The 14,459-nt window shown below is 34.8% G+C and overlaps 1 protein-coding gene across 1 annotated transcript; it reads right to left on the reverse strand.

Annotated features, from left to right (window-relative positions):
* Positions 1-4,430: 4,430 nt before the first annotated feature.
* RERGL (RERG like) lies at positions 4,431-13,882 on the reverse strand. The gene is made up of 5 exons (XM_028119687.2): positions 13,831-13,882; positions 12,475-12,531; positions 8,566-8,639; positions 7,041-7,189; positions 4,431-4,713 (listed from the first exon to the last, which is right to left on the reverse strand). Exons 1-5 carry the CDS (start codon positions 13,880-13,882, stop codon positions 4,431-4,433), a joined length of 615 nt encoding a protein of 204 aa, XP_027975488.1.
* Between the last annotated feature and the right edge of the window lie 577 nt (positions 13,883-14,459).

A 14,459-nucleotide genomic window follows, 5' to 3' on the forward strand; every position in this document is an offset into this window, starting at 1 on the left:
TCCAGATAGATATCTCCCATAATAAGCTGAAACAATACCTAGTGATCTAAGATGTAAAATATTTTACTACAGCCAATTTATAATCCTATAAAACATACAGGTATCATTCAACCTCTTTATTAATAGTGCATGCCTTGTATTAAATCAAAACCATTTTAAAGGCCCCTCCCTTTTGGCATTCCCTTCCTCAGCTGTTGCCCCTCATTATGTGTTATCTCACTGAAGCTCATCCAAAGTGAATGACAGCATCTTTTTTGCTAGGAGCAGCCTAGCCTAGTGCTAGAGCTTAACTATCTCCGAGATTTATAGACACACTTGCTACCCTCCACCTACAATATTCTATGGTGTAATGTTGATATATTTGTTTCTCTGTAAGCAGATGTGGTTTTCTCACTTTGGAAAACAGTAATTCATTATTTTTTAAGTTTTTGCAAGTTGCTTTACATGTGAATTGTATTCCCAAGAAAACTAACGGTGGGACAATCTCAGGTTCTGGACTATTTTGAAGCTGGTTGGAAGAATCCTTTTTTCACCATTTGTCCCCAAGAAGAAAGCCAAATATTTTGTATTGTCTGAATTACCAAAAGTTTTAATAAGTTATCTGTTCTGATTATCTGTTATCACATAACAACTCCAAAGCAATGATTTAACAATCCCCAAACAACGATGATATTAATTATGCTCACAAACCTGCAATTGGGGCAAGATTCTGTGGGCTGACTCATCTCTGTTCTATTTGGCATCGGCTAGTCCAAGGTTAGAGGCTAGAATCACCTGAAGATTTGCTCATATGTTGGGTGACTGTGTGGTTACTAATCCCATGTGTTATCTCCAGTCAGGTGCCTTCAGGGCAGCCTGATTCCTACATGTTGACTCGTGGCTCCCAAAGCTGAGTCCCAGGGAGGCACAGATGGGACAGCTGAGAACAGATGACAAGGAACAGATGGGAGCTCTAGCACCTTTCCCAACCTGGTCTCCTAAGTCCTACCCATTACTTCCACCTTCCTCTATTTGTTAAAAGAGAGTCAACAAGGGTGATCCACAATCATGGAGCAGAGAATTAGACTTAACCTTTATGATGGGAGAAGTGTCAAAAAATGTGTGAACATGTTTTAAAACTGTCACAGCATAAAAGGGGAAATTAATCCAGTACTTTTAAATATCACTCTGGAAAATAATCAAGTGTGCATTTCCAAAGTTGCTTCACAGAAACTGCACTTAAAATGTAAATTTTTTTAATGTAAAACTGTTTTTTTTCCAGGTTGAGGTAAATTGAAAAGTAAAGTAATATGATGGTTTAATATACATATATATTGTAAAATGATTGCCACAATCAAACTGCAATCAAGTTAATTAACACATCACCTCACATAGTTCTTTTGTCTGTGTGTATGAGAACGTCTGTTTACATTACTATGTTCCATTGACTCTTTATAGCAAGACGTGTCATCCCAAGTCATACTGACAAGAAATCAAGGTACAATAAATAAAATTTAAAAATATATACAAGTATTAATACCCTTAACAGAGGAATTTTGAACTCTGACTCATCACAGATACATATGCATGGATTAAACTATTAAAGAATTTTCATATCATTTTGACATGAGAGTTCTTATATATAACATGAATTAATAGGTTGTTTTTCACACAAAATCATCCTAAAAGAATCTTTCTTAAACTGGGAAAATAATTTTAAAGAATGAAGACCAAATCTCTAAAACTGAGATTATCCAAAAGAATAATGAGAAAAAAATAAAATGAAAACATTAAGGTATAATGGTTAAACTGATATATATATATATATATATATACATTTACATATACACATAAAGTCACTGAATATTGAGACTATAAAAGATTAACAAAATCCCTGTAGTTGACCAAAAATATTCTATCACTGAATTTGCTATAATAACATTACACAATAAAAGTTTATTTCTCATTTACATAGCAATCTAATCTAAATTTCCGAGTATTAGTGCCAGCCATAAGAGGACTGTGCCTCATTACACAGAGGTTACCAGGAAGTTCATTATCCCATTTGCCAGGGTACACTTGGTTGTCTACTCTTTGTATGTTAAGAAAGGTGGCACATGGTACAGATTTCTAGGCAACCATTGGTGGTTTTGCCAGTTGGTCAGAGATCAGTATAAAATAAAACTGGAAGACAGTGAAAGAAAGACTAGAGAAAAAGTGTATGAATGGATCTCTTAGAGAGGGCATAAAATATACGTATCTTTGTGTATCGTGTTACTGCCCATCAGAGAGCATCCACCAATGAGAAGTCACTTTGCCCTGCAGATATCAACCTGCCTCTTTTCTTGGCCATCCTTATGCTTACAAAATGGATCCAGGATAATAGTGGTCACAGTGGCATGGATGGAAACGATGCCTGGGCTTATGATATGGAGTTTGCCTCAATATAGCTGATTGAGCATGTCACTTCTAAGTTTCCAACCAACCAGTATTAGAAATAGATCCTCTGCCCTGGACATAACATTATATCTTTGGGGGCTGAGTGGGTGGATAACAGGAATCAAGTTAAATGCCAGCATCCAGATTCTACTCTTCCAGGATTCTATCACCTGTGCTGATATTGATGAGCACAGTTCGATGGCAACATCCCCACTACCAATTCTGACCTGTAAGCACAGTCACTGTTAAGCTTCTCAAAGTTGTCTGTAGCTGCTCACTTCCTTAGTAAAGGAAATTCCTTTGAAATGTCCCAAGCAACACAGTAAGATGGAGGGTTCTTGGGCCAACCTATACCATATCAATTCTAACTCCCGTATCTTTATGAATGTTCTGAACTATTTTGTATTCTACCACACAATGTCTTATTATTTCCACTACTTTCACTCTAGTGTATCAAGGCCAGGCTCCTAAGGAACAACAAAGCTACATGGATGAGCTCTAGGTGTCCCTCCTATAATGTGGAATCATGACTCATGGTGAGTAATGGCATGTCAATGAATTCTCCCCCTTGCAGCCTAATGTTCTGTGTCACCTGTCCCCCATTTGCCTACCACCCTCTACTCAAGATATTCTTCTACCTTCGCCCCCGGGTTCCTGCCAATACATGTTAACCAACGTATGTAGCGTTGCTTGCATTCTCAGTTTAACTTCTCGGAGATCTAAACTTAATTATCAGTGATGGCTGAAGTTAGGTCTAGGACCATGACTTGCAATGCAGTCGGGCCAGTGGCAGTGGTATTGAAGTCCAGAAGGTAAACAGTTGATTTCTTAAGGAAACAGTACTCAAAGAAATCTGAGAGGCCCCAACATGTTTGTCTAATACAATATTTCTTTCTGGGCAATAAGGTCTTCAAGGTTATATATTTAGCAACCAGCATTTACTTTCTCTTTCCCTGTGATGTATGGATCTCCATATGAACTAGAAACAACTAATCTTTTTTATATGAAAAGCTGTATAAGGTAATTTCTCTGTGATAATTACCCTCCTTAGCAAAGAATACAAGGAGAGGCAGAAATTTTCATCATCAGACCAAATACAGACTACACTTACAGGCAAGGAATTTAGCTTCTCAAGGCCTAAGTTATAAGTAAAATAAGTAGTATGAGTAATAAGTATTTTTCAAAATTAAAATTTTCAAAATTAAATTCATGCATTTCTACTAAATTGTGAACTTCCACAAATTTATAAATTCAGCACTATAACATATTAACTATATGAAATATAACTACATATTTCACTCAAAAGAAATAAATAAAAGAAAGGTCAACTGAGACCTATGGAATGGTAGTTTAATACAATTATTAAGCAGAGTTTATTTGGCAAGGCAAACTGCATAGCAATGCATCAGTAGTTATAGTGAGTGTTATTCTATGTAAAAAAGAGAAAGGTTTAGTGTGAAGCAGGGTGTACAAGACTCAAACAACCAAAGACGCAAACTATATATTTGAAAACACAGCTGTGGCTATGGTGAGTGCTGTGAATTGTGCAAAACTGTTGAATCACAGATCTGTACCTCTGAAATAATACAATATATGTTAAAAAAAAAAAGAAGATAGCAGGAAGGGAAGAATGAAGGGGGGAAATCGGAGGGGGAGACGAACCATGAGAGACTATGGACTCTGAAAAACAAACTGAGGGTTCTAGAGGGGAGGGGGTGGGGGGGATGGGTTAGCCTGGTGATGGGTATTAAAGAGGGCACGTTCTGCATGAAGCACTGGGTGTTATGCACAAACAATGAATCATGGAACACCACATCAAAAACTAAAGATGTAATGTATGGTGATTAACGTAACAATAAAAATTTAAAAAAGAAAACACAACTGTGGCTTATGTTCGGTCATTTCATATCTCGAAGAGTATTATTTTAAAAAAATGCATACAAAGAGTACATTTAATTATCACGTGACTATTTGGAACTCTCTGATATAAGTCCCCTAGGATTATAGGTCTGCTAAACAGATTTCCGTCTCTTTCCAAATACATTATTGATCAATTTAGCCATTGATTTCGATCCACTGGGTCTTCTCTTTTCTTTGAGTTTGAAGTTTGTCAGGATGTCCTTGATAATTCTGGTAAACATCATGTGTACCTCCAGAGACTGCTCTGCTGCAGACAATTCACAGAACTGGCACTGGTTATCCAGAGCCAGCTTCTGTCCTTCTTCCCGGCCAACCTCTCGGACATGACACAGATCTTGCTTGTTACCAACCAAAAGCACGGCAGATCCCACAGCTCTGAAATACAGAACACAACTCTGGCAAGATTATTTTAACCTTTTTTTTTCCTCATTAAGTAGGTTTATATCAAAAGGAATTACAGACCAAAGGAAAAAAAATACTCTGTGTGTGTGTGTGTGTGTGTGTTCCTTATAGTCGTATTATGTGTATGACACATATCCCCATTTACTTACAAAAATTATTTTAGATAGAAAGTAGTGTGTGACACAAAAGCAGCAAGACTCTTAAAGCATTGATATAAACCTATTCTTGAATTATGGCTCGGTTTACTAATAAGGCATGACTGTTACTTTTCCCACTTTCAACTTTCCTATATGTAAAACAATGGCGAAACAGCCTCATTATGCAGAATTCTCATAGAGATTAAATTAAATGATGGATATAAAAATACCTAGCAGAGTGACAGCCAACAAAAGATGTTTACCAAGTATTATTTTTCATTTCCTTGTCAGTTGAAAGAGGAAGACTAACTAATGTCTCTTTACTGAAGAGTTACTGTAATTGAACAATTTAGATATAATTTTCCCAGGGAAAATATTACTCAATACGCACCGCTGTTTGTTCTTTGTTAATATCATTATACTATACTCTCGAGAGTATACTATGCTCTTTTATGATCTTATGACCTTGTACGATTTTTCTATTTATTTAAGAAATATGTTTTTTTGTTAAGATAATGTCTTCAGCAAATATCAATATATTCTCCTTGGTTGTAGTGACACATTTCTAAAACAGAATTTCATTTGAAGGATATAGTAAGACAACTAGTCCTCAAATGCCATGGAACTCTGCCAAGTTATCTACTTTAGGGGAAAAAATAGATAAATGCAGTCTGCAACTCTGTCTGAAGAGATACTGTCTTTATATTCTGCTCAAAGTTGGTTTCATTCACATTATGGTGTGAGTGGTGAGGGGAAAACACTGTATGTGTTAGGCTTTTGAGGGTATTACTATCTTTTTCTGTATAGTTCAGAAAATTATGGTAAAGAATTAATGGGGAAGGGTAAGTGAAATATTTTGAAGACTGGGTCACAAATATCAGATGCAATTTTATAAAACAGTAACATATTTTGCTATTCTAGTCTGCCTACAGATTGAGAACTGGAAATATTCGAAAAATTATTTAGTGCATTAAGAAAATTGCCTGAAAAACGTCAAGTATAGGTGTTTTTATGTTTTTGAGTGTTCTTAAGTGATTCTTTTGATTTGGAGGAATAGCAAAAGAAGTTTATTACTATCCTTTACCTAAGTTATGTTGCCTAAACATGAGGCATTTAATGCTTAAAACAATGGAGTTCAAATAAAAATCTGTAACATTAGAGGAAATCAGAGCTGTGAGGTACCTTAGTAAAATCACATCCTTTTCTCCTAGCATGTTTCTATCAGTTTTATAATCAGAATAACTAGGTCTCGAGATTAAAGTGGTTTACCTAAGGTCAATCAGATCTAAACAAGAATGTATGCCAATTGACTCCAGGGAAATACCCTTTATCAATTATTATCTATGGTTTCTTGACAGCGGGCATTTAAAATAGATATAAAAACACATATATGAATTTTCAGTACTCATATTGTGTTTCTTGATTCCCAGATTAGAATGTTATTTCAGACTCTAAGGGCAAATCTGATCCAGAGTGCAGAGGATCCTTTATATCAGCATGTTGAACAAACAAAAATATTTTAAATGCAAAAGGCTAAAACAAAAAATAAGGAAAGCTAAATGGGAAATTCATATGGTTAAACTTATATCTACTAATACAAGAATGGTTTAAGGCACAGTTCTGTTTTCCTTCATAGTTACTCGTGTCAAAACAACTAACAATGGGAAATCATTGATCAGCTCTTTATCTTAGGAGGTGAAACAGAAAAATGTATTCTCAGAATTTGTAATGGTTTGACATTCAGTGTATTTTGCTTTGAGATTGAACAACCCAATCACTAGGAATTGGATGCCAAATGTAATAAATTTGGATTTATTTAGTATCCTTAACATTTCTGTGGGAATGAAAAGAAAAGGTTGGAAAGTGAACTGTCTTGTGTACAGAGGACTATGATTTTGCAAGTGAGTGTCATGTTAACAATAGACTCTGTCTTGTAAAATAGCCATTTACTCAGAGCAAGTAACTGTTTATGTCAGCCAGGATATAAAGTATTCTCATCTTATTCCTTTTACTACATGTGTAACTCCTGTGGAATGGAAGGTGAATTGTTCAGGGCTGTTAAATTTTGTAATTGGAAGGCTGTATTAAACTCTTCCTAATGATGCTTATAGCTATATGATGATTTACTCAAAAGAAAGGAGAGAGGAATGAAGAATATCTTACCTTTTACAGTGACTAGTTTGTGGCTCCCGAATTCTGTAGATCAGTGCTTTTGCAAAAGCAAATGAGGACCTGTCACTGATGTCATACACTATAACAAACCCATCTGCCCAGTGCAGCTCACTTGTGAGGGAAAATTTTGCTTTCTGCGGCTGAAAATAAATCAAGCACATTGAAACTGGTGGGATAGTTCACCTGCATTTTACACTTTAGACAATTAATTAATGGAAAACCATTTCACCTAAAAGAGACTTTAATAAGCCAAAGACTGATATTTTCTAAAATGTAGTTTCTTTGGTCCTCTCTTCCTTACCACTCTTTCTTTAATTAAAAGTGATTAAATGTTTAAAATAAAGAGGAAGTATAATAAAGTTTTATTATCTATCTCATTTGCAACTTTTCTCTAAGAAAATATCTTTACTTTTTTGAAAGTTGGATAAGCTCTAATAATTGCTCTTGAATTAATATTCACATACTTGTTTTGAAAAAAGAAAATATTTTCTGGGCGCCTGGGTGGCTCAGTTGGTTAAGAGACTGCCTTCGGCTCAGGTCATGATCTTGGAGTCCTGGGATCGAGCCCCACCCACATCGGGGTCCCGGCTTACTGGGGAGCCTGCTTCTCCCTCTGACCCTATCCCCTCTCATGCTGTTTCTGTTTCTCTCTCTCTCTCTCTCTCAAATAAATAAATTAAAAAATCTTTAAAAAAAAGAAGAAAATATTTTCTATCAATATCAGTAAATGGATTATCTATTGATTTTTGGTACTAGATTTAAATGGGAAAAAAAAAACACTGATAAGGTTTAGCTAAAAACATTTAAGGGATATTTTACATGTTTAAATGAATCTGTCTCCTGGAGCTGTTTTGAAACCTTGAACAGCTGACCATTCTTTCTCTTATTTGGTTAATCTTATTTTAACTTTTTTGTCTTTGAATAGACAAAGGAGTTTGTACTAAAAATCTACCTTACTTATGGTTTATTGGCAGTGGTTAATTACAAATGCAACTTAGTGAAAATATAAACTGAATTGATAAGCCATTAAACTATTAACTTCTTTTTTTAAGATTTTATTTATTTATTTGAGAGAGAGAGAAGAGAGCACAAGCAGGGGTTGCTGCAGAGGAAGAGGGAGAAGCAGGCTCCCCACGGAGCAAGGAGCCCGATGTGGGGCTCCATCCGAGGAGCCTGGGATCATGACCTGAGCTGAAGGCAGATACTTAACTGACTGAGCCACCCAGGCGTCCCTAAAATATTAATTTCTAATAGCTATACTGTGACCTCCTAGAAATATAAATGCAACCTAATATTGCTATTTTAAAGAAATTTTACTATGATAATTTTTGTCATAATTTTAAAGAGAAGCTAGATAATGGAATTTATAATATTAAAAGTAATCTTAAAACTTTAATTAAAATTGAGAATAAATTTCAGTTTTAAGACTGGCAACTTTATTTTCACTTGCTCTTATCCAATCTTCCTCAAATCATGATTGAAAAAATAAAATAAAAGCATATTTTGTTTTACTTACTTGAGAACAGGGGTCGTATATTTCTAGATTCAGTTGCTTCCCTTCCAAATACAAATGCTTGCTATAGATAGATTCTGCAAAATATGCATATATTCATTGCAGTATGGAAATACTCCAGAATAAAAAATATAAACCCGTATTTGGATCACAGTCTTGCAAATTCGACTGGTTGTCTTCTAGTAGAATAGTACAGTGGCTTTTTTTTTAAATGTTAGAGGTCAAATACATGTATTTGTTATATTTGCTCATATATATATGTATGCTCATATATATAGATATATATTTCTTACAAATAAACTTCACCACCATATCTATTCAACTATATGCTATTGTGCTTATATACTTATCTTCCATCCCATAACTATGGATGAGTTATCTGTGTTGCTATGTAAAGCCAATCCATTCATTATGAACTAGTTACCATTTAATCTGATCTACTGAAAGACATGACCCCACCAATTCTACCTCTCTCTTCTGAATCATAAATTGTTCCTCTTTACTATATCATTACTAACAGTTGAATTTCTAACAACAGTCCCTTAGAACCCCCAACCTCTTCAACTATTGCCCCATTTCTCTGTTGGCTTTTTTAGTAAGTATCTAACTCCCCGTGTCTAAATTCTCTCCCCCGAGTTCTTTGAATTATTCCAATCAGGCTTTAGCTCCAATAACTTAAACAAAACTGTTCTTATCAAAATTATGGTTTTAGATTCAATGGCTAATTCTCTATCTTGATCTTACTTGCCCTAGTAGCATTAATATAGTCGACCATTCCTACCTCCTTAAAATATTTCCTTCACGTGGCTTTGAAGGCAACATACTCCCCTGTTTTTTTTTTTTCTTTATTCCTTGTTGCTCTTTATTAATCTCTTTTATTTGTCCCACCAGGTCTTCTCACTCTCCAAACATGGGTCCAGTTTATGGGTCTCTCCTCTCTATATACTCCCTTTCTAAGCTCATTCAGAGTTTCATAGAACAATTATTGCTAATGAACCCAATTTATATCTGTAGCCTAGAACTCTTCCTTGAACTTCAGATGCTAACAACTCCTGCTATTGCATATCTCCCTTTAGACACTGAATAGACATTTCAACCTGAACATACTTAAAACTGAAGCCCAGATCTCACTGAAAAGACTGTATCTTCCACAGTTTTCCATTTCATTAAATGGCATACCCATAACTCCTGCTGATCAGGTTAAAAGCTTTAAGTCATCCTTGGTCCTGTCTGTCTGTTACCTTCCATATTTATACTATTAAAAATTCCTTTTTACTCTATTTTTAAAGTATATTTTGAATTTGTCTGTTTCTCATCATCTCCATTGTTAATACATCATTATTTTTTGTTTAGATTATTACAAAACCTCCTAATTTAACTCTCTGCTTTACCCCTTTCCTAAATCCCTTCTTATGCCTACTCTATTCTCAACACAGAAACAAAAGTGAACCTTGTACCCAAATCATATCACTTGTCTGATCAAATCTCTCCAATGGCTCCCCATCTCACTTGGATAAACCAAAGCCTTTAAAATGCCTAAGAATGGCCCTCATTGTCTAGTCCCACATGACCTCTCTGGCTATTCTCCCTCAAGTTCTTTGCACTCGTGCTACACCATCCTCCATACCATTCCTCAACTTTTTCAGAAAGTTCCTGCCTGAGAATTTTGGTAATTGTTCTTCTTGCCTGGAATGTAATTCTCCAGATATATTCATGGCTCAGTTTTCACCACCTTCATGTGTCTGTTCAAATGTCACCTTCTCAGCAACATCTACCCTAACTACCCAATTTTAAATGGTCACATACCATATTAGTGTCATTCTACCATGCTGTTTTTCCTTCATAGCATTTATCATCATGTGGCATAACTTATACTTAATTTTTTAAATTGTCCCTTACTTCCTGAATATAAATCTTATGGGGGCTTGGATAATTGTCTTTTTTGTTCACTGCTATAGCTTCCTTACCTAGAAGAGTACCTGGGACATGGTAGGTGCTCAATAAATATTAGTTAAATGAATAAAGGACTACTTTTCTGTAACTTTTCCTCCAGGGTTTAATAAAAGACCTACTTCTCTCCAAAATGGCACACTGACCAAAAAAAAAAAAAAAAAAAAAAAAAAAAAAAAAAATCGTGTCCCATTCTGGCAATGTAACACATAGTTAAAAAGATGTAGCAAGCATTTGGGGAACTAACTTCAGGGAGCTAAGAATGAATTTTAAAATCCTTTTAGGTTACATTTAATGAAATTTGCATAGTTTCATTAAACCTTAAAAGGTGTTTTCAGACAGTTCCTTCTAACTTCACAGGTTTACTTCTGATTGTGAACCATAAAAGTTCCTTCTAGACATTTAAAGGTATCTACTCAAAACTCAAAAACTGCCAGCAGGGGTCACTAACTCTTAACTTTGTAGAATTTTATTATTTTCCCTTTCTGGTCTTCATTTACAAGATGGAGTCATTTTTTGCTAGTTTGTCCTCATGCAGGGATGACCTTTTGCTCATTTGGTTGTTTTTTCAAAATGTCTCTAAGTCTTATTTTTTTTTAATGGAAATGTACCAGCCAGAAATGTGTACACTTCATTTGTTTATATAATTATATCTTATAAAAGATTAAGGAGATTTTGTTGTTGTTGTTGTTACTACTGTTATTTTTGGGTATGGTTTTATTTATGTCATGTTGTGCTTTATTTTGTCATTCTGGAATATTTTTTCATGCCTGACTCCTATTTTGTGTTATACTGACATTTCTGACTGAGGTTTTTGACGTGAGAAATGAAACAACAGGGAATTTCTCTTTCTATGTATTTCTTCTTTCTTTAAATAGTTTCCAAGCACTTTCCCTAAAATGTTCACAATGTCATATGGACTGAAATAGTATATTAGATACATGTAGAAAGCGATACAATACTTTAAAGTTACTTTTAAAATTGTCTAATGACTTTAGACATTATCTAAATGTCTAACAATGTCTAACAATTTTAGCCTCCTGAACGGAGGTTAAAAAAATTTTTTGGTGGGGGTAATTGTTTCTTAGGGAAAACACATTTGCAATGATAACTTCTATTACTCTAGGAATTATTGAACAAAAAAATCAAAATCATTCCCCTTTTTCCCAATTCTCATATATATTTTTTATGAATCTGTTGTATTTGTTTAAAACACAAAAAGCAAAAACACTTTTCCCTCATGCCTTAAGTCAGGTGAGATATTAGTACCATTATATTGATTAATTGCTGAGCCAAAAATATACTCAAAACTCTGGCAAAATTCCTCACTTTTTATTAATGCCCCACTGTGGTATTTCCCACATGTCATACTAATTCTGATCAAAAGAAAAAAATAGAACAGAGTTAGTAAAATGATTCTAAGATTATATTAAGGTGCTCTTGCACCTGTTTAAGAATTTCTCTGAAACTTAGATAAGCAACCTAGATAATTATGATATGATCTTTAATCAAGGCATAATTTTCCTGTTATTTTCACACTGTTTTACAATTAAAATAAGCTTTATTTTGTCGTTCTAGTGCTTTTGTAATTAATTTGTCCTTATCTTTCAACAGATGTTTATTGAATTTCAGAACTGTTTTATAGTTTACGAAATTATTCATACTCACATGCTTTGCAATATTGGGGAGGAGAATCTCAGTTTTAATATTCTTCTAATTCTAGCTTGAAACAAACAGACTTTCTAATCCATCTCACTTTAACATCAAGTTGGGTGAATTTTATCATAAAAGAACATTCAATTCAAGTGCCTATTTTGGCATTTCCAAACAGAATCTGAATAAATAAGTTGCTTAAAAGTGCAACAATGGAAAATTCTATCAAAATGCTTCAGTGATCTTAATTGTGGTTTAATTAAAATGTTGACATTTTAAAGGTGAAAAAAATCTCGAGTGGTGACTTACCAAAGTTAGAGGCATATTCTCCAATGAATCGTTTGGTAAGAAACCTTACTGTAAGGGCTGCAAAACAAACATGCTGGATTTAGGTTCTTTTCTCTTTTAGGACACAGACAACTTAGTTATGTACATAAGGTTTTATCTTTCAGCTCAAAAATTACCAAGCATTAGTGCAGACCTTAAAGCTTTATTAAATTCTAGTCTAAATAATAGTCAGCAAGATTTTCACTGTACAACCATAAAGATTAAAAGACTAGAAAGAAAGTGATCTGCCTATTCAAATCACTATGTAATTAATTCATGAATGCAAACAGGTAAGGCAGCTTACTTTATGTAACAGAAACAGAGTTTTCATTAAGTTTGAGATTCAAGAACTATAACATCTCTTTATATTCTTTATTGGATTAAATCTGGCTCCAAGTTGCTGCATGCTAATAGTAACAAGGACAAGATCAAGCATTTACAGGACATTGGGACTTCAACATCCAGGAAACCAGAAAAAGGACCTCTAAGTGTCAGTTTGTCTTCTTGCAGCTCCTGGGTCTGGCCAGGTATACGGTTCAGGACTTCTACTGGTGGCATCCTGACCATCATAATGGAACCAAAAACAAAATCCAGTAAAATAAAACAAAACCATGGCTTCCAAAGTTAGGGCAGCTGTAGCTCAGTCCCCAGGCATCTATAAAGCCATGCCCATCCTAAGTTTTTTCACCTCAATAATGTTGCATTTAAAAAATAATCCAAGCCAATAGACAACAGTAAGTGCCTGGGTGTCTCAGTTTGTTAAGCATCTGACTTCAGCGCAGGTCATGATCTTAGGGTCCTGGGATTAAGTCCTGCGCTGGGCTCCACACTCAGCAGAGAGTCTACTTCTCCCATTCCCTCTCCATCTGCCCCTCCCCCTGCTCATGCTCTCTCGCTCTCAATAAATAAATAAATAAATAAATAAATAAATAAATAAATAAATAAAATAAAAATCTTAAAAAAAAATTCACAGGTCTCCATGAACTTTTCTCCACCCCTAGTCTCAGAGCAGAAGAATAAGTTCAAGACTATTGTTCAGCTACGAGTGGATATGAGGGCAGGTGTGTTGGAGTGAGAAGTAGGTGGGACAATGATGGAGGGATTTACCATTATTCCTATGAATTTTAAACAAAGTATAAATTAGCACTTCAGTTATCTTTCTCAAACCATCTATAAATGCTATAAATATACAGTTAATTGCATTATTTACTCAAAAAAATGAAAGCTGCTAATGAAAAATAATATACATAATTATATAGGTATATCTATTTGTTAGGTCAATATATTCCTCACTATTTTTCCACTCTGAACCACTTCATGGGAAACGACACCACTCACCAGATTTGCCTGTTCCTTCACCACCCAAGACAGCAAGCTTCACATCATTCATCTTGTCTTTCTGCTCCTGTCTTCTGGAGCTATACTGACTTCAGTCCAGCATGTGCTTTTTAAAATACTTTTTATTAATGCTGCTATCATTTCTCTAAGGCCAACTCCTCCCCATACTCCTACCATCCAATAATAACTTTAAAAATGTTTTCCTGGAGTCTTTTTAAACATATTACATAAAAAAAAAACAACACTGCAGTTACTATTTAGACATAAAGTCTTCTTAGGTTAAATAGCTAAGAATTTCACAAGAAATTCTGCAGAAGAATTTAACTAAGCTAAGAAAGCTTAGCTCCCAATCCTTTTGTTTTTGTGTACATAGAATCTACCCTCCTCTGGTGCCTAGAAAAATGATTTCATCAGGAAAGTTTTTAGATGATGAGTATACATTCCTGTAAATCTACTCAGATTGGATCAGTTTGGGTATTTTTTAAAGATTTTTTTTATTTATTTGAGAGATTGAGACAGAGCGAGAGAAAGAAGAGGAGCAGGGAGGAGAGGGAGAAGCAGGCTCCCCGCCGATGCGGGGCTCCAGCTCAGGACCCTGGTATCATGACCTGAGCTCCATGCTTAACCAA

This window comes from Eumetopias jubatus, unplaced genomic scaffold (assembly GCF_037043125.1).
Source record: "Eumetopias jubatus isolate StellerSeaLion01/CBP00866 unplaced genomic scaffold, mEumJub1_p1.0 scaffold_8, whole genome shotgun sequence".
Classification (NCBI taxonomy): Eukaryota; Metazoa; Chordata; class Mammalia; order Carnivora; family Otariidae; genus Eumetopias; species Eumetopias jubatus.